Source organism: Phasianus colchicus, chromosome 5 (genome assembly GCF_987193195.1).
Source record: "Phasianus colchicus chromosome 5, bPhaCol1.hap1.1, whole genome shotgun sequence".
Taxonomy (NCBI): Eukaryota; Metazoa; Chordata; class Aves; order Galliformes; family Phasianidae; genus Phasianus; species Phasianus colchicus.
Window position 1 is genome coordinate 26,624,061 of NC_143440.1, and position 26,630 is coordinate 26,650,690.

General features: G+C 37.9%; 1 protein-coding gene across 4 annotated transcripts; it reads right to left on the reverse strand.

Moving 5' to 3' along the window:
* Positions 1-554: 554 nt before the first annotated feature.
* On the reverse strand, positions 555-25,627 carry VPS39 (VPS39 subunit of HOPS complex). Of its 4 annotated transcripts, XM_090141019.1 has the most exons (27): positions 25,405-25,627; positions 23,986-24,051; positions 23,117-23,149; positions 22,647-22,711; positions 21,344-21,386; positions 20,739-20,789; positions 20,222-20,316; positions 19,113-19,211; positions 18,337-18,429; positions 16,235-16,418; positions 15,640-15,760; positions 15,163-15,283; positions 14,216-14,345; positions 12,924-13,066; positions 12,016-12,159; positions 11,325-11,466; positions 11,061-11,147; positions 9,407-9,480; positions 8,788-8,886; positions 8,427-8,544; positions 7,836-7,964; positions 7,284-7,386; positions 6,362-6,407; positions 5,421-5,570; positions 5,132-5,266; positions 4,455-4,546; positions 555-3,248 (listed from the first exon to the last, which is right to left on the reverse strand). In XM_090141019.1, the coding sequence occupies exons 1-27, from the start codon at positions 25,475-25,477 to the stop codon at positions 3,173-3,175; spliced, it is 2,712 nt and encodes a 903-aa protein (XP_089997145.1). In that variant the 5' UTR covers positions 25,478-25,627; the 3' UTR covers positions 555-3,172. The 4 variants fall into 4 exon arrangements, with proteins under 4 accessions (XP_089997145.1, XP_089997146.1, XP_031449407.1 ...); XM_090141020.1 differs by lacking the exon at positions 20,739-20,789 and having other exon boundaries at positions 556-3,248; XM_031593547.2 differs by lacking the exon at positions 23,117-23,149 and having other exon boundaries at positions 557-3,248.
* Positions 25,628-26,630: the final 1,003 nt, after the last annotated feature.

The window sequence follows — 26,630 nt, forward strand, 5'->3', positions numbered from 1 at the left end:
ATGTTTATAGAATTTCTCTCTCAAGAAAGTCTAAAAGCTTTTAAAAACATATATATAAGAACTGTTTCATAGCCATAGGTTCATGCATTAACTGTTTGTGAATAGTTTTAGCTATAGAGACGCTGCTGACAGCCACCTTAATTTCCAAAGATCTGCTTACTTCGGTCCATTCCTATGGAACTAAGAAAGCAAACAAGGAAAATAACATCAAAACACAAAATGAGAAAGACGGTCTCACATACGATAACTTCATTTCTGGGGGGATTAGTATCAGCATAGTATTGGTAGGATCATTAGCACCATTAGTACCAGTGGTCAAGACACACGTGTATCTACATTTCAGTTAATTTTCTGTCATGTTATGAACAAACAACATGCACTACTAACTATATTATATAATACTTAAAATACGCATAAAAATTGAAGATGAACCCTTTATCAAGACTCCAAGGAATGCTCTCAGTGTTTTTTGTTGATTCATTCTTTATTGCTGCTTCCCCCACCCCAGTTCAACTATCTGTGAGGGAGACAAAGACTTTACCTCAGAGCCAGTATCTCCCATTTCTGTAGAATGGGAAAACAAGCATGTATGTTCTATTTCCACCACTACAGTGGTCTGACCTAAAAAAAAGTCAAGCAACTGCAAATCTGTGAGCCTTAGTATTTCCTGACTTGAGCACACTGTTGTTCAACCACCTTCCCCCTGAAACAGTGCATCACCACTCAAAAAAACCACATCAATGATTTTAGTATTCTCTAGTAAATATGTATTTAATTGTATAAGACTTTCAAAAACATTATTCAAAGGATACAAAAGTGTTTTTAGTAGTATTTTGAGAACATTCACAAACATACTATAAACTTGTAAATCCAAAGTAGAAGTTGAGAAGCAGTAACAGCTCTCAAGCGACATGGCCTTATCTGAATTACACAATCAAGCAGAAGTGATGCTGAGAGCCCCTGCATTAAATCTGACTTCCAGAAGAAAGCAATGATTATTAAAATAAACTGAATAGCCCAGAAAGCTTAACTGCACAATGATTGAAACACACACTGCTTCACAATATTTATTATAATCTATTGCTTTAGACAAACCTGCTGTATGGTTAAGTAAATCCAAGCCACATTGTAAGAACCAACCAACCAAAAAAAAAAAAAAAATACAGCACAAATCACTTATTTGTAAAGGCTATGCAACAAAGATGAACAGAGGCACAACCTTAACCATGAAAGTAAGAGCACAATGAAGTTCCTCATATGCGAATACCACTCTCCAGGTAGTAGATGATGAAAGTAAATAAAAATCAGTATTAAATCTAAGGTAGGTAAAAATCAGAGCAATATTGTCGTATTTGTATATAAAGAATACAGGGCCTGATAAACACCCTTCTTTCATTCTCAATGATCTGTAAACACAACTCTCCCAAACTATCTTCCCTCTGTACCTGAACTAGTATATAAAGACCTATACAGAATGTGCAAATTGAATATAAGTACTTTAGACTCTTTTCTTCAAATAGAAGAAATACAAGGTTAAAAACACTAATACCACAGATTCCCTCTTCCGAGACTCTACAGAAAGACATTAGTAGCAATACCACCCAAGATATCCAAGCACAAAAGTAGCAAAACACTGGACCATGAAATTCATAGGAATGCACAGTATATAAACAATAAATAGAAACACGTGGAAAAGGAAAACAGTTACCAAAGGAAACCATTAACAGTGGTAAATTAAAGTGAATTAGGACTCCTGACAGCTTACTGCAGATCTGTTCCTAAAAAACACATCCATGTAACAATGGCTTAACTAAACCTACAAAGTTAGCTGAGATTTAGTTACACCTTAGGCAGAAAGGCTTTATTACTCAATCATTAAGATGTAACATCTGATAGTTACATATCATGAACAATATTATCTGATCATCACAAATTTATAAGTATTGCTGGAGTCAATTTGGAGACAGAAATCAAGTCAATTAACTTATGTACTACTTCTGCCCTTTCAATACTGCTGCTCACATTCTTTCTGCACCAATCACACATTTCAGTATTTCCAGTATTGATGTGCAATAGATTACAGCTTACAGAAAAATAAGTTAGACAAAAAGATTACAGCCTACAAGGTGTATGGTACAACCCAGTTTTTGCAATTTAGACCTCTGGCCCAAGAGTAACTTAAGAACAGTACCAGCCTGCACAGAACGCAGTTGTTCCAAAGCATTTGAAAAAGAGAGATGTTGAAATAGTCTAAATTTTACTTCAGTGCTGGGAAGTGAAACAGTGACCAAAGAGCTTTATATACATAACATCTTAAGTGTAGTCAAGAAGTTAAAGCAATAATTGTAGGTCAGTCCCTCAAAAAGTTGCTTTCCAGCGTGTTCTTTGCTTTTTATATGAATACAGATGTGAACTTCTTAGAACAGTCTCTGAGCTTCCAGTCATGCTAAGAGTGACCAAAGTCAGCCAACAGCACACAAATTAATTCAATTTACAGTTCTCAAAAACAAAAACAAAAAAAAACCAGCAGCTCTTCAGTGATACATTTGCTGTTTGCCTGACTATCCCCCGTGCAAATTCTTTTTATCTGAAAGTCAGGTGATAACACTGAACATCAATAAACGAATTCCTTTGGCCAACATTTAAATATTCCCATTACTGTGATGAAAATAAAACTATTTTCTACATCTCGAAATAGGCATAGAAGCCTTCTTTATGCCATACATCTAGTGATTTACATGCGATGGTGATACAGTTGCAATGACTCAAAATACATTTTCTTTTTTGAAGGACTATTTACACACAAGGCCAAATCACAACATTGTTACCCCAAGGAGGACTTCTGCTGTAAAAGTTGTCTTGTGAACAGCTTACAATTGTCTGACAACTCATTGCACAAGTTGGAGTGCATTACAAAGCTTACGGCTGATCAGTTTTTATTCTTCATCTGAGTACTTAGAGGTTCAACATAGTTGTCAGCACTACAATGACAAGATTAAGTCATTTTCTAATAAATCAATATGACCGTATAGGTACAGTCTGTCCTTAGATACAAATGACTTCTACTTAATGAGAACCTAGAAACAAGCCTCAGTAATCTCAGAAGCATCAACTTTTTAAGCCATCACTTCTGAACTTCATAGGAGTGTTGGGATTATTGAATAAGTCCAGGTCAGGTGTCCAATGTGTTGACTTCTTTGGAGCAGAAATAATGCACAACTATTGCGTTGGGGTATCGGGCAAATGCACTGTGAAGAGATAGAACACAAAAAGATTAATTTTTTTGATACACAGCAAATGCAGTTTTCTCTGTTGGAACAAGAACAAACAAGTGTTAAAAACAGAAAAAGGTGTTTACACAGAACTGACTCTTTCCTATTGAGATTTCACCCTGAATATTCTGTTGATAAAATCAGACAAAAGTGTTCTATGGATTTTGAGAGTATCATTAAAAAAAAAAAACTATTTTCATTTCTATAGGCACACTTTTCTTAGAAGTCACTAGTACCATTTTGTAGCTGATTTTGGTTTTAAGTTTCATTCTAGTTTTTGGGAGACCGTGTGGTGACTTGCTGACATGGCAGTCCTTCAAATCCTTACCGAAATTCACAGCATTAAAAAAGCCCTAGACAACCAAACCAACATAATATACGCAAACTTTAATTCTGATGTTACAAGCTATACACTAATAAAAAACTTGAAAATGCAAAGCATTAATATATTCACTCACGTTCATTAAAATATTTTGGAAAAGAACTATTTCCTGTAATTGTGAATGCTAATGCTATTTTGGAACAGTTCACATCAACAAGATAAACAATTAATGATCGTATGGCATTCCACTGGAGTTTCAAATAGAAAAAAAATGCCCATAACATTCTGTACCATCCCATCATTACTTATTAGGAATAGCAGAAGAAAAGTTAATGGAATCTAAGCATCAAGTGAAACAGCTCTACTTTTAAATGTTTTAAGATTGCTACACTTCAAAACATAAATTAGACAGGGAATCACAAAGCCATTAGATATAGAGCTATTCCACATGCATCTTAGTTTGAGATTCTTTACATTGTTCTCCTTAAATTGCAGCTAAGAAGCAGTTATTAGGTAGTGTTCTTACAAAAATATTCTAAGTTCAGTATCAGATACGATTTTCTGCCTTCCAGAGTAGTAAAGTAAGATGTCTTGAGAATTTCTGATGGCATTTTATTCTGTTTTGTTGAAAGCAAAATTAAAACTCTTGCAATAAACTTCATTGACTTTGATGCTCCCTTAACCACTCGTTTGAAAAAGAAATTATGTCATTCAACAACTTTTCAGATTTCCCTTCATACTTGTGTGCTCTCTGCAGGTATACACACACACACACAACAAACATACACATATACACACATTTTAAGATTTGATTCACATTTGATTTTGTTTCCCAAACTTTAAAGCACATGATCTCTCACCTGTTCCCTATCTTCTTTTTACATACAGTGCACACCTTCTCTTCTGTAATAATGCACTTTACTTGCTGATGCAAGATCCGCTCCTCCTGAACCTATGGGACAGTAAATAAACTTGCTTGAAAAGCAATACCGTGCTACAGTTCCTTTCTAGACTGATGAAACTGAAAACTATCAGAACATTCAATTTTTAGTGGCTGTATCTACATCAGCAAGTTGTATTGCACAAAATAAGGACTTGGTCTTGTGTAGAGTAAAGCAGCTGGTACTGAAGACCAAACATCGACATTACACGTATTCCAGGATTTTATTTTGAATTAGTCTGAACCACAGACTAAAGCATTCCACCCATTAAGAGCAATTCAGCTGACTACTGAAGTGCATCATTTGATTTAGTTTACTTGGAAGAAATCCAGTCCACGCTCTCCAAGACCATCCTGCAATGCACCCCAGGACACAGTGAGTCCAAGACTCACAAAGGCACAAGCTCCATCCAAATTAAAATGACTGCACTTGCCATCATACCCTGAAAAGGGGACATTCAAACTATCTGGTGCACATTTACTGATTTCAGATGAACTACGGCGCCATCCAGAGGTAACATCACATATAAGGAACAGTTGATTAAAATACTGAACATCAGCTTTACAACACAATTCCACTTGGTTATGGGTATTTACCCTAAGAAACTCAGCATGGAGAAGATTCTTGAGTACTTGGTTGAATCTTTTCTTCTGGGCATTTTCTTCAAGGACTTTCTCTAGGAAGATTCGAATCTCGCTAATCTGTGTATTTGCTGGAAGAAGGTTTATTGCCTAAAGCAAAATATATCTAGTTAAGAAAAATTACAACAAATAGAGAACAAAATAGGAGTTCACTCACATTCATGCTGTAGCATCCTGCACACACACCTGCTCCAGTAGATTCTGCCAACAGTACAAACTTAAAGTATGTACAAGTCTTTCTTACCTTAGTGGTATCCAGTTTGCTGTGATGCAACTCCAACACCTGCAGAGCAGCCTGCAGATTGGCTTGAGGCTCCAGCACTTCCATCTTGATTGGCCCCAAGCAATGAACACTAGGTGGGGAGAGATACATCCGGAGCAGAGACAGATAGACCTGTTACACAAAAGGAAAGCTGCTGAAATCATCACACTCATGAACTCATGAAGCAAGAGAACTAGTAAAGTACTTTTTTTTTTTTTAGCCATTCAAAATCCTAAGAGTCATTTAAGCAGCTTTTTTCTTAAAACCACGTTAAAAATAAAAGTATAAATGATGTTCAAAGACTTAAGACTTACATTTTATGTTAAGGTTTTTCTATAAAAGTAGTATCTTTTAATCATGCCTCTTTCATTTATCTAACTCATCTTTAGAAAACAACACTTTGATTTTTATTATTAACTTTTTTGTAAACGTAAGTGGAATAAGAATGCAGTACTTTAACTAAATTGCATCAGGAATTTATCTACAGAAGATATGCTCAACTCAAATAATGCAGTAGCATTCACAAAAACAAACAAAAAAATAAAGTAAGTTTGAGCTCGTAATTCCTAAATCCCAAGAGGTTATACATAGGTTCCTGTCTACCTCACAGAAAATCCAAAGTCTATACAAAGCAAAAAGTTTACACTCCCTACCATGGCACAAGATGGCACAAGCAGTCTACATGTGCATCCAACCTGTTAGTTTTATGTTTTTGTTGTCCCTTTTTTTCAATGCTTCAAGAAAAAAAATATATTTAATGTATATAAGTAATAAAACTCATTTTTAAATATTATATATTTTATATACAGCTCAAGACAATTCCTCTTCACTCATTGTGGCCCAAGCAAGCCAAAAGGTTAAGTATCCAGGATCTAAAAACATTCTTACAGAAAAAGAAAGCATGCAAAGATGGAGCTACTTACATCTTTGTTACCATCTTTGTTTCTGTCATAATGCTTATGGCAGTAGCTAGAACAGAGAAGAATCAAGTGAAACACATGGATAGATTTGGAACCCAGAAACTTATTCCAGAGAAATTACCATCTAAAAGCTCAGTTGCTGAGGCCATCCACACTAGGTGACCATGTATCCAATTCTGATCAATTGGATCAGGACACGCAGCACTGGTTCCTTTGCATTACAATGCTGAGAAAAGGAAGACATGCACAAAACCTCCCACTTCCAATCAACTTACAAAACTTTCATGTTGAAACTGGATTTAATACCTCGATTTCATTATATTAAAAAAGAATGGAAGAGGGTGCAGTGGAGACGTTATTGCATTTGAATCACAAGGAAAAGATGTCTCTGCTAGGCATTTCATGAAACGAACTTCAAAAGAAGCTGGACTGAACAGGTCTACCCTGTTCAGACATTCCTGTCAGTACTGGTTGATTCTATTTTCTCGTAAGTACTTCAGATTCACTGGTATGGTTTCCTGGCACAATGGATCCAGAAAAAAAAAAAATAAAAACATTTTTGCAACAGGGCTGTGCTTACTGAAGGAACTTAACTTGCACCTGGACTAGTGGATCTCCGTGATAACAGAAGGAAAGTAAAGTAACATCCACAAGTTCACAAACTAAAGAAACCAGTGGAAAGCCACATCTGACAAGAGGGAAACAAAGAACTCCTTGAATGAGAGTAATATTGCTAAGAAGTGCAATAACAGAAGAATGTGAAAAGACAATCCACAAGGGGATTACATCATTACCTGTAATCAACAGATAACTTGGAGAGCCCAAAACTCAAGGAAACATGGACACAAGATCCTGAAACCATATAGCACTCACACTCCACATACAGCAACAATTCACTACAAAAATCTATTAAAAAAATTCTTACTTTTCAGCCATGTTGGTGTCCTTTAGAATATGAACATAAATAAACAGAGCTTGCTCATGCTTCCCCATACGACCCAAGAGCAGAGCACGTTCTTCTAGAAGACCTAGTGGTAGAATAAACAATTAGTCAATAGCTACACTTAAAAATGACAACATAAGGTCCATTACTAACCAGATTAACAGAAAAAAGAATAAAATGCAGTTTAAACAAAGTTATACTAAGTCTGCTATAAAGTAGAGATGGTAATATTTTTGAATTCTCAAGTAACTTTAGGATATAACAAAGTATTAAGGAATTCAGGCTCATCTAAAGGTTTGGCTAAGTACTTAAGTGATAGGAGATGTCACAAGGTCTTAAGCCAGCATTTAAATGAGTCCTGTGGGGACTGAGAAAAACAAGTCTGCCAGCATACATACAGTGAATGCACACACAGTGACTTATAACAGATCTAGCCATCTTCTCTGCTTTTAGTTGCTATGATTCTTAATAACTGAGAAGGTTCTGTTGTAAATAAAAGAAAGGTTTAGTTTAGACTAAAGAAAATGAACTCACCGTCAAAGGGAAAGTCACTAATTAGTCGACTAGGTTCATAACAGCTAGACTTCTCCAAAAAAAGGAGAAGTTTTTTCCGATAATCCCCTAAGTCTCCTCCTTCCTCCCCAGCAGGCACTGGAGATTTATCTGTATGAAAGAAAGAATATCAGTTACCATATTACAACTATTTCATGACACTGGCACACAGAAGAGGAAAAAAATAAAATTAGGATAAACTACATTCTAATGAAACTGTTACATTTGTAAGAGTTGGGTGCACCTGACAAATAACTTCATGTTTCTAAAACACACGGACAAGTCTGATTAGACAGTATATGGTTAATCAAAACCCACCACTGCCCTTAACAGAATAAAGTGAACAGTAGCTGTCATTTCTTTTAACCATGAGCAAAGTTGTAACTTTCCAAGGTAGCAAGAAACTAGACTTGCCTACAAACCAACAATTTCTGTTGTTCCCTTTCTTTCATCATTTAGGGTATCTTCTCCTTATCAATATGAAGAGTAGAGGCTTACAGCAGTACACTGTGAAAGTTCCCCTGTGCTGTGCTGTCCCAGCCCCCTGGCCTACCAGAAAAGGCTAAAACATACCTGCAGGGAAAGAGTTGAGATATTCTTTCATTAAGCCCTGCACTTTCTCACAGTACAGCTGGATCAGACAGTTGTGAAAGTCTGCGCCAGTTTCTTCCCAGACGTGAATGATGTGTTCCTGTAAACACAAGTTCTGATTCAGTTAAAGATACTTACTCTGGAAAGTAACTTACTAAAAGCAAGCAACAACTCCATACTTCGTGGTTACTTTCACCAAGCTTGACCTCAGGATTTTATTTTCTTTGCACAAGTTACAGCAAACCTAACATTCTCTGAGACACTACCATGTACACCTTGAGAACTAAAGGTGTATGTGTAAAATGTACTAAACATAATGCACTAACACATATTGAGTTCTTACCAGATAAGGAATAGCCAAACTTTTAAAATTTTCAATCAAAAAACTGAGCACTTTGTCTCGTGGTAATGCTTCCACTTCAGGGAGGTCTTCTGTAAATATCTGTAAAACAAAATTTTATTCACAGGATATTTTTAAAGTGCTGTAATGTATTTTCTCTGAAGCAATGAAGTTCAGCATATTATTATGTAAGCCCAAAGATTAAGCACAAGCAGTATTAAAAAAATCCAAGCAGCTTATTTAGAAACCCAGAAGATACCTCACGTCTGAATAGATGACTAAATTTCCACTTCTGTCAGCACATATCTTTTACAGTACCCAACACCTCTCAAATACAGAAGTCAAAGAAATTCAGAAAAGGAAATTAACATTTAAATATTCAATCATGCTCTCATACAATGATGTTACACCAAACTCAAGGGTTCTTAGCCACTTATTATAAAACAAGGTATTCCAAGACTGGAAAAAAAAGAGAAACTGATAAGCTGTCCTGATTTGTCTACTGCTAAGCTTTTTGTTACAATGTTGAATGCAGACAATATCAGACACTAAATTGGATTTAATGTTACTACATGCATTCTTACACCATATGCTGCACTAAGAATCTCTGTGGCAAACTTACCTTCAGTCCATCTTCAGGATAATCTCTTAGCACCCAGACAGAATAGGAAAATACCAAGTGCAAATTCTCTGCACCTAGAACACAAGAGGCAGCAGTGCTCAGCACCATATTCCTAAAGATCTACCTACTCACAACACAAGCAGATGCTTTCAGAGATACCCAAGTTTCAGTGATAATAAAATTCTTTTTTGTTTTCTCCACTCCAATCAAGCAAATCACACATTGCAGGCTAAGGACATAATTCAATATTTTGCAAAAATGATCTCAAACAGGAGCAAGAATTAACACTCAAATACTAAGCGCCACAAAATTCACACAAGTCAGACCAAAACCATGTTCTGTTCTCTTAATCAACTCCTAAGCATTTTCCTTTACTAACAGTACTAATTTTTCTTGTTAGAAGTATAGTGTTATCCACTCTAATTTGTGTAGTTTCTTCAGTCAATTTCCAGGTTTTCAGTCTAATGTCCTCTATGGCAAAGGGTCAAATCCTTTCACAGTAAGTGATAAATGAGCAGCTGATGATAAATTCATCTTGATGGACTTACAAGATAACAATCCTTACAAAAACAATTTTTAAAATAGCAGATTATTTTCTTAGGCTATACTCTGAATGTCACACACCTACAGTTCTCTAATAGGTGAGTGACATTATCAAATTACACCAATTAATAAGTGTAAGAGACACAGCACAAACAGGAATGGTGTCAAAGCTATAGGGAATAACATATCATTGAATAACCATGTTGCTAACAAGAGCCAGCAAGAGTTCTTGAAATATATATATTAAATATTATATTATATATTTAATATATTTATTGATTATTTATATTTATATAATTATATATATTTCAAGAACTCTTGCTGGCTCTTGTTAGCAACATGGTTATTTATATATATGTATGGATACACGATCTGAAATCATATATGAAAATCTAGCTTTGCCAGTAGTGTGTGAGAAATTTATTTCCCCCATAAACTACTTCGGATGGTTGAGTTTGATTTACCAGTACTATAAATGAAGTATGATAAATGAAAGAGTTGTTCATTTAGAATTAAATAATCTATCATATGGGATGGGATTATTGTCAACAACAACAAAACCAAGAAAGGTCTTAAGTAAAGATGAATAGCCAAGCTAAGCAATTTCCTGCGACAATGCTATATAACCAGCAACTACAACTGTTAGGTCATAACCTAGATTAATCTAGACACAGGTTATAATTTAGATTTATCTGTGCACAGAAAACAAAAACTTCATATAGGACTCTTCTTTTTGGGAAAGACACTACAAAGCCCAGCAACCATAGCTAGACTTTCCACAGGAAAGCCTATCCCAGAAGTAAGGCTTTCCTTTCATCAGTGATGGCAAACCATTACCAGAATAAAATACAAAATAAAATGGTATATTCTCTTACAGTTGGATTTTTGTATGGTTTTTTTTTTTTTTAAGTCAGAAATTAGGAATGCTTACCAATAAGATTCTCAAGTTTAAACAGGATACTCCTGAGCTTTAATTCTTGCACCATGCAAGAAAGCAGACTAGACAAATAGACTGTGCTTTAGCTTGACAGTATCTAATCAATTTCTGAACAATAGAATAACTAAAACCTGGAAAGAGCAACACTTCCACAAAAACAATATAGACATTTACCCAAATGCTGCAGATACTGTACTGTCCTCTCATGACCCTTCAAAGGCGAGTTGGCTTTCTTTGACTGATCCACCAGCACCTGTAATGCTTTTAGACAAACAAAAGGTTAATTCCTTTACAAGCATAACTATCATTCCAATTCAAGCTTCTTGAGAACAAAAAAAAAGAAGCTTTGCTGTAAACAACATGCAGATAATAATGACACAAGATGAACTGTGTATGCTCCTATCCCTTCCCTTCTCCCCATCCCAACCTCACACCTACCTTTCTCATGTAGACCTTTCTTCTCATACAGTATTATGAGCTCACTGTATTTGTGAGCCTTCTTCAGTACGTGTTCACTCTCCTCAATGTGGCAGTGATTGTTCTCCAGACGTAGCAATGGTGCCACAAGCGCTACATTTGTCTGCAAGCAAAAAGGGAGCACTCAAACATATTTCTAACATGTTCTTCCTAAACTTACAGTACACAAAGTGAATTGAAACAGAGAAATAGCCCAAGAAGCAGCAGCCTAACATCCTAGATCAAGCCTCATCTTCCTTAAGAAGTTCCATTCCGTAATTCATTAGGAAAGAAGAGAAACAGTACATCAAAGCTATTCCTCTTCCAGAATAGAGGTCTGCTTTGAAAAGCATTATTGACAACAAAGATCACATTGCTGCATTTAACAGTAAAGGCAACACAATAAGCAATGGTTAAAAATATCACAACAAATAAGCAAGACAATGTTCATTTCCCTGAGGCACCTACAAGTACTTTCTTCCATGAAATTGCCTCCTGGTAAATGAGAAAACTAGCTGAGACCAAAGCCTCCCACATCATTTCTAGACCAAAAGTGAGACAGTTGTTTGAGGATTTGACATAACCCCTTAATCCTGCTCAATTTTTTCATCCTGATATTGCAACAGAATTTGCATTTTAATAGAAATAACCTCTAAGTCAGGTGAAAACTCACATGGAGGTAACACTTTAACAGGGTGGTATCAATGATCTGTAACAGCTTCTTTTTGGATTTGATTGTGGGTGTTCCTTCCATGAGGGGTGAAGTACTGGATTGATGGTCAGAATCATTTAGTTTCTTCACCAGCTGACTCCTTTTCTGAAGGACATCAAATGAAAATTTAACATGGAAAAGCCACGAATTTCTCAATCCCACCCCCAGAAAATATATCCTACCAAACAAAAATACTAACCAAGTAACTATTTAATCAATTGGTTCCTTAAGAATTTTTACTATTTCCAACTGTTCAAGATACCATCTTTCCAACCACATTAAGGTATATACATTTGTTTTGCAAAAGTGTAGTTTCACAAGATGTCTGAAATAAATAGTTAACCTGAGTAAAGACATTTTTGAGAAATCAGGAGACATTTAAAACATTTGGAGAACAACCTACGTTTTAAACCACAAAGCAGAAAAACATTCTCCTGAGCACACAAGTTCCCAGTTAGTCTAGTAAGAATAGCAGCAGAACAATTCAGAGTCCAGTTGCACAAAAATAAAGAGATCAGAAAGTTATTTTATCCACTATCTCGTGTTCAACTTTATTGTGCATACTTTAGACCAATTTCCTGAATAGAGTGCCCTCCATAATAGTCACCAAACAAAAACAAAAAAACAAAAGGTCAAGAGCACAAGACCTCTTCAGAAAGCTACTGAAAACAAAAAACCAGACTCAAATTCAGACCTGAGTTTGGGAGTAAATTTTATCCAGGTCTCAGAGAAGTCATATGACCATGAAGTCTAGTAAGGCTAGCCTAACAGAGCTGGAGTAGACATTCTGCTTCATGCAAAAATCTGCCCAACAAAAGATGTTGCAGCTTGAATAACCCTGCTCTAAAAACAAATATAAGAGTACTCACTTGTGTTAGGTAGTCTATCAGAGCTAAATGTGCCTTTTCCAGCTCTGCCCCAGAGAGCCCTGGCAAGGGGTTGGGATACTGTAACTGTTTCCTGTAATCTGTTGGCAGTAGGTCAGGATACAGACCCATCACATGAGTGGGATCTAAGCAAAAAATAACTAGTATTAGTAATCATAACATATAATGTTGCCAACTCTTTAAATGTAACGTAGCTTTAATGTAAAGTTAGCTTTAAACATAAAGTTAGCTTTCCAACAGAGCTGCCTCATCAACTTGTGTGTCCACTAGGTTTCAGGTAACAGAAATTTTTTTACCATGAGGAGAAAAAAAAAGCTAGAACAAGGCAAAAGCAGCAAGAAAAACACAGTTTTAAAGTCCAAGCAGAAGAAGTTTCAACCTGTGCTCTTGGCACACGCAGAGGGCAATCCATTACTATCATTCTTTTACTGTTCTACTTGCAGAATCCTGACACTGACAACTTCAACAGCAGGACAGGATTTCTAGGAACAAGTAATGTTTTCAGGAAAAAAAATTACTAGGCTTTTGAAACGTGAACTGAATATAGTATTATTCATACTAGCACACCTCTGTTTTCATGGAATTTAAATAATTTCCAAGTTTCCGTCCTCTAATTCAAGTTCAAAATATTTCAAGTTCAAATAGCTTTCAAAAGTAAATATGATGCTAGACATCATCAAGGAAATTTCTAAGTTCAAATGCGTAAGGGATGTACTGTCTGTCAACAATGAAAGAATCTCAGTCTTAAGCAGTATTTTATGATGCAAACCAGTCTTCAGGCAATCTTCCAATTATCTTAAAACAAACCTGAAGAGTATCAGAAACTATTTTAACTTCCAAAACCACCAAAAACCTTCCTGGCCTCAGCAGCTTAGCCCTTAAAGCAGAAACAAGGTTTAGGGTTCTCAGTTCAGTCAGAGGACAAAAATCTACAGAACCTCCTTATTTTCAACTCCAAGCTAAAAGTAGACTTTTGACAAATGCAGAAATCTCCAGCCTCCAACATCTGCCTGTATGCCATACACACTGCAAGAACTGGCTACAATACAAATACACTGCACAAAGGGCAACTTCATGACTTAAATTAACTTCAGATAGTTTGAGTTGAGCACTCTAAGAGGCTAAACAGTTGCCTAGACTATTTGCTATTCACAAGGAGACTGGTCAGCACAAGACAATATTATTTTAAAAAGGAAACCAAAATACACAATGATCTGTAAGCTTCATTTCATCTCTCCCAAGCCAGCTATCTTAAGGTCAACTTAAACATTTACCTGTACCAAGCTTAGCAAAAACTTGCATTGACTCATCAAAACGCTTCTGACAGAAGAGGTTGAAGGCAAAGAGGTTCTTTATGTGGTGAATTTGTTGTCGCTTCTCACTATCTGAATCATCTTTCATTTCCTACACACAAATTGATAAACATTAAAAAATTTTGGGCAGCACAAAGGAGAAGAAAATGCTTTAGAGAAATAACAGGACTAATATCACAGAATATAGTTTAGAAAGAATACAAAATCCAAAAGCCTGCTATGCTCAAAAAAGGATAATATTCCTAAGTGAACAGCTCCAACATTAATTCTTATGTGCTGTGTTAACTGCGACACTGAGATAACCTGGAAGGTTTGAAAGCCACCTCTGGTTAACGAGGCAACAGAAAGTATGTTTATAGTCATTTGCTTTTTCATTTATTTTTTCCCAAGTTCACAATCATACACACAATTTACTTATTTTAGTGTAACTCTAGGGAAGTTTTCAGAAATCAGAAAATCCTAAAACTGTATAAGCAATGGAATGAAATACACTGCTTCAGCATCTTTAAGAAATTATTATGTAACATACAGGGCTATTACAAAAACTCCTGGTCATTGATAAAACAAAACACACAAAGCTAAGCAACACTGTTTACAATTGGTCCAAAGGCCTTAAAGTCCAACTGACCAAATCTCTAAGGAGGTTAACTGATTAAACACCTAAGAGAGATAACTCATATGCAAGATGACACCGCAAAACCTAAAGCAACTACATCAACACAGAAAACTGGCAGCATAACCCTAAAACTTACATCAAAAAAGACTATAATTTGAGAGTTTGTGTGAAGTAGGCAGTTAGGAGGTTAAGCTCTTCAACCTAACTGCAGTCAAGCAGTAGACAAATACCCTTTTGCGTACTTCTGTACAAGAAAATTCCACTGCAAACCCAAAGGATTTGGAGTACTTACTGCCAACTGCAAAGCCAACTCAAACTGCTTATCCTGCAGAAGTTGCTGGATCTGTGTGGCTATGGACACAGGGATGAGTCGCCAAACAAAGTGATTACTTGCCACATATATAATATTTGTCCTGCAAAGAAGCCAAAAAGTTTAGTTACTACATTCTAATGCTGAAAAAGAGTAACACTCTACCAGAAACAATCCTAGCTAATTTATGCATTTATGACTCAGATACAAAGGCAAATTAAGCAATATTGCAAAGGAGGAAAGAGCAGAAATATCTCCAGTGATCAGGAATTCCCAAAGATACTCTATTCTTATAATTCACTCCTCAAGATACTGCATCCATTTTTCTGTTCATAAACAGCAACAAACTGTTTCAATGCTACTACTTAAGCCAGGAGAGTATGAAGAGCTCTTCTCCCAGTTTTTCAGTATGCTACCACACAGACAGCTCAACAAAAGCAATCATGTTCTACTTAGTACCCTCCAGAGGTGATGAAGCGTGGTCTCTGCAGCTCAATACTCTGTACCAGCAGTCGGGGTTCAAATGTGCGGATCTCCACGTACCTTGGCAGAACAGCAATGATGTAGGGAGGCTGATGTTCTATTTGAGAAACAGGTGAAAATATAAGTTAATTGTTCTCTCTCGACTTTGCATCAAGAATGAACAATTTTCCTTGAAGTGTGTCCCTTTGTTTTCTTATCAGCAACAGAATTCAATGCCCAATTCTGACAGCAATTTGCTTACAGACAAGGCTTTTTGTTCATCTTTCAATCTACAGAATTTCTACTTAAGTGCCCAGAAAAACAGTACTGTCTTCCATTTCAAATCTTCTTCCTTTAGAGAAACAGGTAACATGCCTGTTTTCCAGTAAGAAAATAGGCTAGGAGTAATGATGACGGGGATACAAAAATAAACAAGCTGGACTCACTGCACCTGGAAAATACAGCTAAAAACACTCTAGAAGCCAGCTGTCACACCCTAAATCCAGACAGCTTTTGAACACTGTGAAAGTAACTATTTTATCATTTACAAGGGAGCAAAGAGGCAAACAAAAAAATTACTGCTAATTCTCACCCATGGCTATTGGAATATCTGTCCAATTCAATGCACATTTCTGGGTGCAGACCCCTTCTTCATTGAGGACAACAGTTAGATCATCTTGACCAACTGCAACTTTTCCATCTGCTACAGGTGCCACCAATGGTTCCAGTTGCTTCCCTGTTGGAAATAGTTCTTTGATGGATCCTTTTCCATCCACCTAGGATAATAAAGAAAATAGAAAGCCTATTGTTCAAAACAACACTTCAAAGATGTGGAAGAGAAAGTATCTGAAAGCAAAAACACACTAAACACTACCTAGTAGAGAGATTTTCAACTCAGATTACTCACAATTAGGACAAGTGTAACTTAAAATCACAGCAAGAATTTTCTGCATATTAACATTTATTTAGATTATACTCATTTGGAAATAAAGAATTAATACTCTTGTGTCTAAGGTGACATCTTCCTGTTACTATGATGTAACATGATGGAATGCGCAGCAATGACAGCTGAGCAGCAAGGTCCCAGGCTGCAGCAAGTGAGGGTTTGCTCAAATACAACACCCATGTGCACAGAAATAAAGGAAAGAAGTTGCTTACCCTCAGAAGGCCTTAGGTATGCAAGATACCCTTGCCTCCACTGCCAACCCTTAAATGAGGTCTGGGAAAGGGTGGATCCTGCTTCCAACCCTTCTGGTCACTCACGTGCATTGCATGCAGCTAAGCTCCTCTGGGTTGGCCCTGCCTTCCTACCTCAGTCACTGGCTCAAGCCATGACTTAGTATTTCTGCTACACATGATAGTAGCTGAGTACACATACCATAGAGGCACATATAATGCGTAGCCCAGCAGCAACATCAGCAAAATTGCCCAATTATCTCTTGGTGTAACTGCAGGATTTCAGTTAGGTCAAAACTTAAACATGCTTTTATCCTAGCATGAGTAAGTACTGTAACATAAGAAATAAACTAAACTAAAGCAAATTCCCCAGTCTTTTTCCCTGCCTTAACCACTAACTACTGTGGTCACAGATAATCCAGGTATCTGAACTCAAATGCATTCTCCAACAAAATAAATAAATAAATTTAATAAACAAAATGAAAGTGATGTTTCATGAGCTGAACAACACACTGTTGCCAAAACAGACAAGTTTATTCCCTCAGCTCCAGCTACATTTTCCTGCTGCTTCCCTTGTGTCACAGCTCAAGAACTCCTATAAATCATCAGCTAATCAACAGAGAACAATTCCTTAAAAACATGAATATATTTTATGCATATTCAGTGAAATCAAGCTGCTCAGCAACAGACTGGACAAGTACCAGAGCCAACACAAAGATGATAGCAAATCTCAACTCTGATTCCTTGAGCAGACACAGAAAGATCTGTACCACTAAAACAGTGGGAATCAGCAAGAAGGACACAGAAAAGGACTGCTTCCATCAGCAATATCAATCTGAACTGGCCATAAAATTGCTGTGCAATTGTCCTGCCAACTACAGAAAAGAGTTGCCATTAAGTAAATAGATATATGCAAATGAGGTACACCTCACCTTCATCTCATTTTTCTGTAATATCAGCAGAAGCCAATTTTAAAGGCAGAAAAGAGAATCAAGTATCACTGTCTAATTAAACATAAGCAGAAACTGCAATAGTAAATGAATGGCAGTAAGTTTAGAGACTTTCAAACAGGAATTACTACTATTCAGCAAGAGAACAAAAAAGAAAAAAACAGAACAAAACAAAAAAACAACTAGGTTGCTCTTTCTCGCAAATCAGAACATACTCTTGGTCTTTCTGTCATTTTGGAGCAAAGTTCTTTTTTAGAAATACTACATAAAATCAAGCTGACCTTACAAACTCTGCTGCCCAACTAAAACATAAGCTTTTGTGTTATCTTTTTCCTACAAGACCTTCATATACTAGTTCCAACAGTGATAAAGAGAAGATCTTTTCGTGGCAAAACTTTGGCTTAAAGGGATATGTTTAGACTGCCCTTTCACATACACAAATCATATACAACAAGAATACCAAATACTGTTTGTCATTGTCAGCTCAACTTGTGAACACAGGAGCATTCTACAGTCCCTACTGCTATTCATTTCTCCTTAAAGACTGAATTTCAAAATCTGTCCTTACCCGTATCAGGTAATAGTCTCTCTTGAAGCCTACACAGATGGAGTTTTCACACCAGGCCATAGATTTGGGTACATCAGGTACACTGAAGTCACCCTGAGGAAAACAAGTCACAATGACTATTACAGAGAAAAATCAAAATAGGAGTGTAACAGGAAGCACTGTTGTTATCAAGCTCCCTGGCACACACACACCTGACTTCAGCTGGTCAAGAAAAGCAATGTTCAACTAAAAGGCCAGATTCATGCACAGAAACAGGCATGCTGTCAGTCGGTTGCACAACGTCCTAGAAGAGCATAACTGAAAATTTTTCTACGCAGTTTCAATGCTTACTTTTATCAATGTGGTATTCTCAAGTGCAGTTCTCTGGGCTTGTTGCCAGCAACCACCTTCTGACTTAATGACATACTTGAAAAACTTCAGATTCAGGGAGGTTTTTTCAGGACCCATTTCCAGCATTACTGCTACATAAGCTTTTATAAAAGCTGCATGCTAATACATTTTGCTTACTTACAAACAGACTACAACAGGAATATTAAAATATTGAACACAGCCTTTTACTTAATTCATGAAACTATACTAAAGCCACCAATTGTAGTTTAAACCCTGTATTTCCACCTTTATGTGCTGCTGCTTTGTTAAATCACTGTGAAACCAACAGGATTTGGATATTCAAAATACTCTAGAAGTCAGCATTGCCTCTAGTAGGGATTGCATGAAAAAAGCAGTAAATAGAATTCCGACGGAGCTATGATAGGCTACCAAAACAGTCAACTCACTTGTAGTTCATGGAACTCTCTGTCCTTCCAAAAATAAAGTTGTAGCTTCTTCCGCACTGCCACACACATTCTCAGTACCTCTTCTCCATTATCTGAATGCTGTAAAAAAGACAGGCTTAAACTCATCAATACTAACAGACAAGAAGATAATGTAAGGTCAAAAGAATTTTCAGCCTGAAGCAAAGTCGTCAGATGAAGAGCAGTTTTGTTCATTCATGCCAGAATGGGAGTCTCTAAGCACAGAAACACAGAGTGGGTAAGTGGGGTAGCTGAAAATGAACTTTGGTTAGATGGCAGCAGTTGTGACACCACAGAAATAGAAAAAATAGGGTGCCGAACACAGATACAGAAACAGAAGATAAGTAGAGAGCTGTCAGCCCAACCCTGAAGACCATGATAAACAGCTTAAGCTCTGTGCAGTACAGGAAAAGAAATAGAACAATGCAAAGAATGTGTTATGTTAAACATTAATGACTACCTTTCATATTCCATCTCAATGGAAAAGTTTCCAGACAAAAAAATACTAACAAAGCTAATTGCCTGTACACACAAACATTAAGGAACTTTGAAGTGATGAGAGGCACTTTAAAAGACATCACTAGTTTTAACGCATAGGAAACACTCAATACTTACTAGAAAATACTGAATACTAAGCTTCCCACAGGATGAAAAGTACAGATGATGAGCATTAAGCCATCTCTTCTGGTTACAGACCAGATTTCTGTACAATATGAGTAGGCTGAGAAACCTCAGATAGAGTCAATAAACCACAACATACTAACAGAGGATTGTTACACCTCAGGGAACCATTTTATGGCCTGGATCTGCCATAACCATCATGGGACTCCTTGAACCAATGCAGTTTAACAGAAACAAAAATATAACAAAACAAGCAATGGAAATGCTTGGTGATGCAATGCAAACAGAAAAGCCGCCCTCATAGTTACCACAGGAGTGCCCTGAAGTTCAAGTCACAATAAAACACACATAAGGGGATATATAACAAACAAACAAAATTAATGAACCAAATCTACATAGCAACATTAAAACTCTCTTTTTAAAAAGGAGGGGGGATAAGGACACCTGTGCCATTTGGTTCCTCAACTTACCTGAAGGTCACAAGTAAAGAGAGATGCACCTTTTGCCTTGGAAACTGTAGTGATTTGTTGAAACGTCAACAGGTCATGGACATAAATGTTATTTTCTGTTTTAAACAAAATTCCAATTATTTTTCAAATGTTTAACACACTGAGCTCACCATTAATTCATACAAATTATTGCAGTTCACGGTTGCATAAAAAGAACTTGTTAGAGAAAATAAGACTGTAAGAAAGGAAAAGGAATCTTCTCCCAAAAACTGAAAAGTAAGTGCTGAGGCACAGAAATACAAGAGTACGCATGCAGAAAAGAAGACTAACACCAGCTCTGGTAAAAATCACATGAAGAAACTGAGAATAGGTGCTAATCAAGCAGAGGAAGTAGGAGTGAGAGGCAGCAAACAGGCTAGACCAGGGTAAGCTTGTGATGGAAGACTGTATGAACAAAGACCATTTTGAACTGGCCCTTGAAATTTGTGAAAAGTGAACAGTCAAACAGAAGGTGCTGTGGTCAGGTTTTTGTACGCACGAGGACGCAGGCAGCTGAAATCTACACATGCTGGAGTCGGGAGAGCCGGGACTTGGAGATCATAGAAAAGGGAGTAGCAACATAAGCAAAAACAGACATAGGAAGATCATAAGGTTAAATGGAAGCCTGAAACAAGCAAATTCAGATCTTCCACAAGAGGGTAAAAGACTGCCATCTGCATATTAGCTGCATTTGATGCCACATAGCAATGGTAAGTTTTTCATGCATCAAACAAGTTTGTACAACAGAAATTTTAGACTATTCTACAGTCTGCATACATACATATAGTATGTATGTAGCTATGTGAATACACTTAGGCCTCTATGTATATAAATTTTAGATGCAGACACACACACTTTAGCATATGTGCACGTTTTTTCCATGTTTACTCATGAAACTTAGTGTTAACACTTTTGTTCTTCAAGTTGGCTTACAACAAGCAAAGCTGCTTCTCATTCTAAGCTGCACAATGCTTCCTTTGCCAGGTGAAAAAGCCTAAATCCTAGAAGACAACTTTTCAACAACTCAAGTACTACACACACGTGGAAGCCAAGTAACTGCACAAGGAAGAGCTCATTAAATATTAAAATATTTTCCTTACTTACCTAACAGACTGACCAGAATTTTAAACTGTGAAACAACATGAATCTGAAAGAAAGAAGTCTATCAGTGATTTCATCCATGAACAAAACCTCTGAATGAAGCTTGATTATAGATAGTCTAAGAAAAAGCATTTAACACAATCTCAAAATAATAAAAACTACGCTATCTGTGCATAATCTTTCTGACAGATAGTGCAGCTGGTTTCACTTACACCGTGTTTTTCATAAATCACATAGAGCTTGCTGATAAAAAAAAAAAAACAATTGGTATGCTATAGAAAGGACACTGAGGAACTGGAGCAGGTCCAAAGAAGGGCAACAAGGCTTGTGAATGGCTTGGAGAATATGCCCTATGAGAAGAGACTGAAGGAACTGGGGCTGTTTAATCTGGGGAAAAGGAGGCTGAAGAGAGACCTTATTGCTTGCTTCCAATATCTGAAAGGTGCTTATAGAGAGAGCAGGGCTGGTCTCTTCTCACTGGTGACAGGACAAGGGGAAATGGCCTTAAGCTTAGGTTGGATAAGTTTAGGTTGGATATCAGGAAAAACTTTTTTACAGAAAGGGTTGTTAAGCACTGGAATAGGCTCCCTAGGGAAGTAGTTGAGTCACCATCTCTGAATGCGTTTAAAAACCATTTGGATGTGATGCTCAGGGACATGATTTAGCAGAGGGTTGTTAGTTAGGGTAGTATGGTTAGGTTGTGGTTGGATTTGATGATCTTTTCCAACCTGAGCAATTCTACGATTCTAGTACAGGCATACCTCTAAACAACATGCACAACTGATACCAAAAGAGGCTGCTTAATCTTTTTGACACAGATGCTTTCCTGAGCATAACCAATTTTTTTCCCCTACTAAAAATAAATAATCACATAGTCATATGATTATCAGTAGATAATCAGTTACTTTAATTCTAAATTCCAGGTAATACGAATTATATTCACGTTGCTACATTTTATCCAGAGGCAAATTATATCAGTCTGTTGGTGTCTTACCATTGCTATTATAAACATTTTGTCAGAGCAGTTGAGCATTTACTGCAAATAACAGCATTTCCATAAATGTCAGAAATAAGCCTGTACATCCCAATGCTTAGGTTTCTGCTTCAGTGAACACACCAAACTCACTGCTGTTATGAGAAAATAGTGGGCAAGAACACCTGGCTGTGCTGTCCCTAGAAAAATCTATAATAGACTCAGGGAAATTTTTAAAGCTAAGCAGAGATTGAAGAAGTACATGCAAGATTGCACTTCTTGTCTGAACACAAGGGATATGATTCCCCATGCCAAGAAAATGTTATTTCCTACCTGCTGAATCTTTTTTGAGAAGTTCTTGTTGGATTTCTCTAGTGTCACTTCAAATCTATTGCAACCTATCAGAAAGATTTGAGAGAGCATATAAACTGAAGTTGCCTTTAAATTTATGGCAGAATGAATTTTACACTAAATAGACCACAAAGAACTACAAAAGCAAAATCAGATGCTTAACAATAAATGCATCAGAAGGCCTTGTACATCATCAGGTAAGAATTCAAATAACACTATTCATACTTGTCTGAAAACTTCATCAGTAGTTACATTTTTACCTTGCTGGAATTTCAGATAACAAGATTAAAGCATTTTGAAACCCAGAGATACAAAGATATCCAAAAAGAGTTTATCCACACCAATCAAGTATCAAAAACTTAAACTGCTAATGAACACATCACTGCAAAGTAGACAAGGAATAAACACTACACCACAAGGGTTTAAAAGGAGTTTTAGGGATAAAGACTTACAGACACTTTCTGATGACATAACCTCTCCTGGCACTGATGCAAAAAAGGGGGAGAAATTTACCAGGTGAGATAAGACACTAGCAACTCAAGACTAGCATGTTCCAATTGGAACAGACGTCCTATAAGTTTCAGAAAAAGCAAGCTGAATTCAGTCTCAATCAGATACAAACAAGTATCTTTCCAAGAGTTGATGATCCTGGATAGAAACATTTGGATTTTTTTTTCTTTGCTGTCCCATGCTATACTGCATTACTGCATTCAATAACTTGCATTATCAGCTACTATATAGAAACCCAAAATATAAATCTATCCAGTGAAAATCAATTAAGTTTCAAACAGAACAGCATTCACTGTGGCATCTCCAGAATAGCCTATGAGCAATTATAACTAAGAGATAGAGAGAAAAGCAGAAACATGAGAAAGCAGAAATAGTGAAGTCCCTTCTCTCCCAACCCCTGATGTCGATGAGCCCACTGAATAAACTTGCTCTTTCATTCATCTAGTAATCCAACCTTTCATTAGCAGATGACAAGCAAACCCGCAGCAACAAGCACACTGAACTGCTTTTGTGCAAGTTTATGCACAGTGAGTGCATTCAGAGAAATTACACTTTCTGCAAAAGAAAGATCTGACAACCTTATATAAAGCACACACTAACACAAACAACAGGCTGATGCTACTAGCTACCCTTCTTAAATACCTGATAAACAGTGTGTACACTTCTATTAAAGATCTCACACACTCTATAAACTCTAAGTAGGGAAAATCATCAATCACACATATTTGTGTTAACATCACAACAACATCTAACATGAAAGAAATAAAAATAATATAATCAACTTCTTGTGTCATTCTTACAATGAACTTACCTATGTCCTTCTTGATCCTGTAAAGAAGAAGATGCCCTTGTTTGGTACCAACAAGGAGCCATTCCTCTAAAAGGAGTAGGGAGAAAATAATCAGTTCTGGCAAAGACTGCCCTATCCAACTAAGCTGCATTATCCTAACACCTATAAGCTTGGTTCAAAAGCCAAAGAGGACTTTATATGGCAACCATAGGCATATCTCCCTGCAGTGCTCTTGTGCAAGTGCTAGACTGCAGCATTTCTTACCACATGATGGCCAAAAACCAAATAGTAAAACAAAAGCTACCGCCAAGACATCAAACCCTGCTTACTGGTACAACAGTAGATAAACAAGCAGTTACATCTTTTTCAATCAAGAGTGTCAATAAGCTATTACTCAGGCATCACTATCTCCCAGGGATGAAACACTGCTACATAACAGGGGAAAAAATGAAAAGGAGAAGTTCTATGCTCTAAAATAAAATTATGCTTTTTACAAGAACTTCCCAAAATTGTCAGATGTACCTAAACCAATGTGGCATCCTTGCTTAAATGGCATTTGAAGTGCTTAGACAAGATTTATAAAAGGGAAACTTTTTATATATGAACTCTGCAGCAAAGTTTCAGACTGTTTCAAACTGCAGCACTTAAAGCAATCAAAAGGTGTAGTATCTTTACCAGGTCACAAAATCTGACTGAAAATCTTCCTCTTTGCTGAGGATCATGTAGGAAAAACATGCACATGGATGTTTCTTCCTACTCTTAGTACTTCCTCATTACTTAAGACGCCTGTATTTATATACGTTCTCACTCTCCTGCAAGCTCTTCCTTTCATTGCTTGACTTTACCCAACCATTTTGTCTGAGGCCTGTGGGTTTGGGCTCCCTTATCCTCTGGCAAAGTAAACACTTTCATAGTGACAAAGATTAAAATCTCAGCAAAGAAATAAACAATCTTTGCATCTCCGCTGCTATATAATTCTACCACATACAAGTCATTGCCTAAATACAGTGCTATTGCTAAGGTTATGGTAAGCAGATTTAAAGGGTCTCAATTCCACAGCATCTGAAGGAGTTTTAACAGCAGTTTCGTCCCACAGCAGCACAGCACAGCACAGCCCAAGCAGCCACAACAGCCTTCCCAACGCGGTGCAAGCCCCTCACCGTGCATACCTCCAAATGCCACCTCTACACTTATATAACACTAACACAAGCAAGCAGGCTCTAACGTTAAGGCTAGAACGCCCCGCTGGCGTTAAGGATAGGAGCGAGCCAGCACTCAGGGAGCCGTTCTCAGCGCTGAAGCGGCCGCGCTCCAGGCCCGCACCGCAAGCACCCCGCAGCCGGGCAGCCCGCGGCCCCGAGGGCTGCTGCCGAGGACGAAGGAAGAAGGGGGGCTGCCCAGCAAGGCGGGGGATGCGCGGCCGCAGCCCCGGCGGCTCACCCCAGGCCGCCAGGCAGTCGATCTGCAGCGGCAGCTTCTCCAGGATCGGCACGTGCTCGAAGGCGTCGTGCATGGCGGCGGTTCCGTCGGGCACCGGAGGCAGCAGCGCCCGCCGGCCGGGAGCTGAGCGGGCAGGGACCCCGCGCCGCAAAAATAGCAGCAGCCCCACCGGCCCGCAGCTCCCTGCCCTTCCCGGCAGCCCCCGCCGCCGCTTCCGTGCCGAAGCCCCGCCCTCCTGCCCGCCCCGGCCAGGGCGGGCCCAGCCCCAGCGGCAAGGCGGGTCCGGGGGCGGGCGGAGGTGGTGCTGCGGCGCGGCCGTGCGCCGGGGCCGTGGGCGATCCCGAGCGTCGGGCGCTGAGCTGCGCAGCTGCGTGCAGCTCGGGAAGGACGCTGAGGCGAAGATTAGTAATTGTGGCTTCTCGGTAAAACGCTAATGGCACACGCGTCTGGTTGCCATTCTCTAATACGGAACCGGAGTGCATAGGAAAGGCAAAAATCGAGGAACCGGAGGAAACCAGACAAGAACGGGAAAGTACCTCCTGCGAGTGAGTGACTGTTTTCAGAGGTCCTAAATTTTATTTTTTCTCCAGCACGATGACATCCACAACTGATGCTTTGTTCCTGCTAGAAGACTGATACATTCCTTCAGGATGAGCTAGGTCAACGAAATTCAGCCTTCATGAAGAAGTCTTCGCTTGTTTTCTCATCCCTTCCTGAAGAAGAGAGAGCTGCATTTACTCTGCTGTAATGTCTAAACTATCTAAACCCAGCAAGAAAGAAGCACAGGGTACCGAGTTCTCTGAGCATCTTCACTGATACTGCTGTGGGAGAAGATGGGGAATGAAGATGCTTTGTGATGGGAGACTGAAGCACAGGAATGGAAGAACACAAGTGAGGTCCCTTACAACGAGGCACTCTCACATCCATCCAGCTGCTTTCCTACCCAGTGATGAGACCTGAAGCATGAAACCGTGTTAAATTGCATCCTCTTTGCAAAGGGAAACGTGCCTTAGGTATGTCAGGTCTCCTTATGCTAACTAAGATTGCTATAACAGCAAGAGGAATGCAGCACCACGTAGTGAAAGGAAACGTGAGTTTCAGTAATAATAGGTAATAACAACTCAACATGCAAGTGGCTGTAACCCATCTCTACCAAAGTACAATCTGTGTGCAAGGCGCTGGCCTCATCAGACTTTAAAGAGTAGCATACTTTTTTTTTTTTTTTT

Bases quoted from the DNA above. Each gene is read 5' to 3' on its own strand.
- VPS39 (XM_090141019.1), bottom strand. From the start codon at position 25,477: ATGCACGACGCCTTCGAGCACGTGCCGATCCTGGAGAAGCTGCCGCTG. The intron at 14,346-15,162 runs GTAAGTACTCCA...ATTTGTGTGTAG, and splicing joins AGTTGGCTTTGCAGTTGGCA to GAAATGAAAGATGATTCAGA. The intron at 5,571-6,361 runs GTAAGTAGCTCC...TTTGTGTAACAG, and splicing joins ACAAAGATGGTAACAAAGAT to GTCTATCTGTCTCTGCTCCG.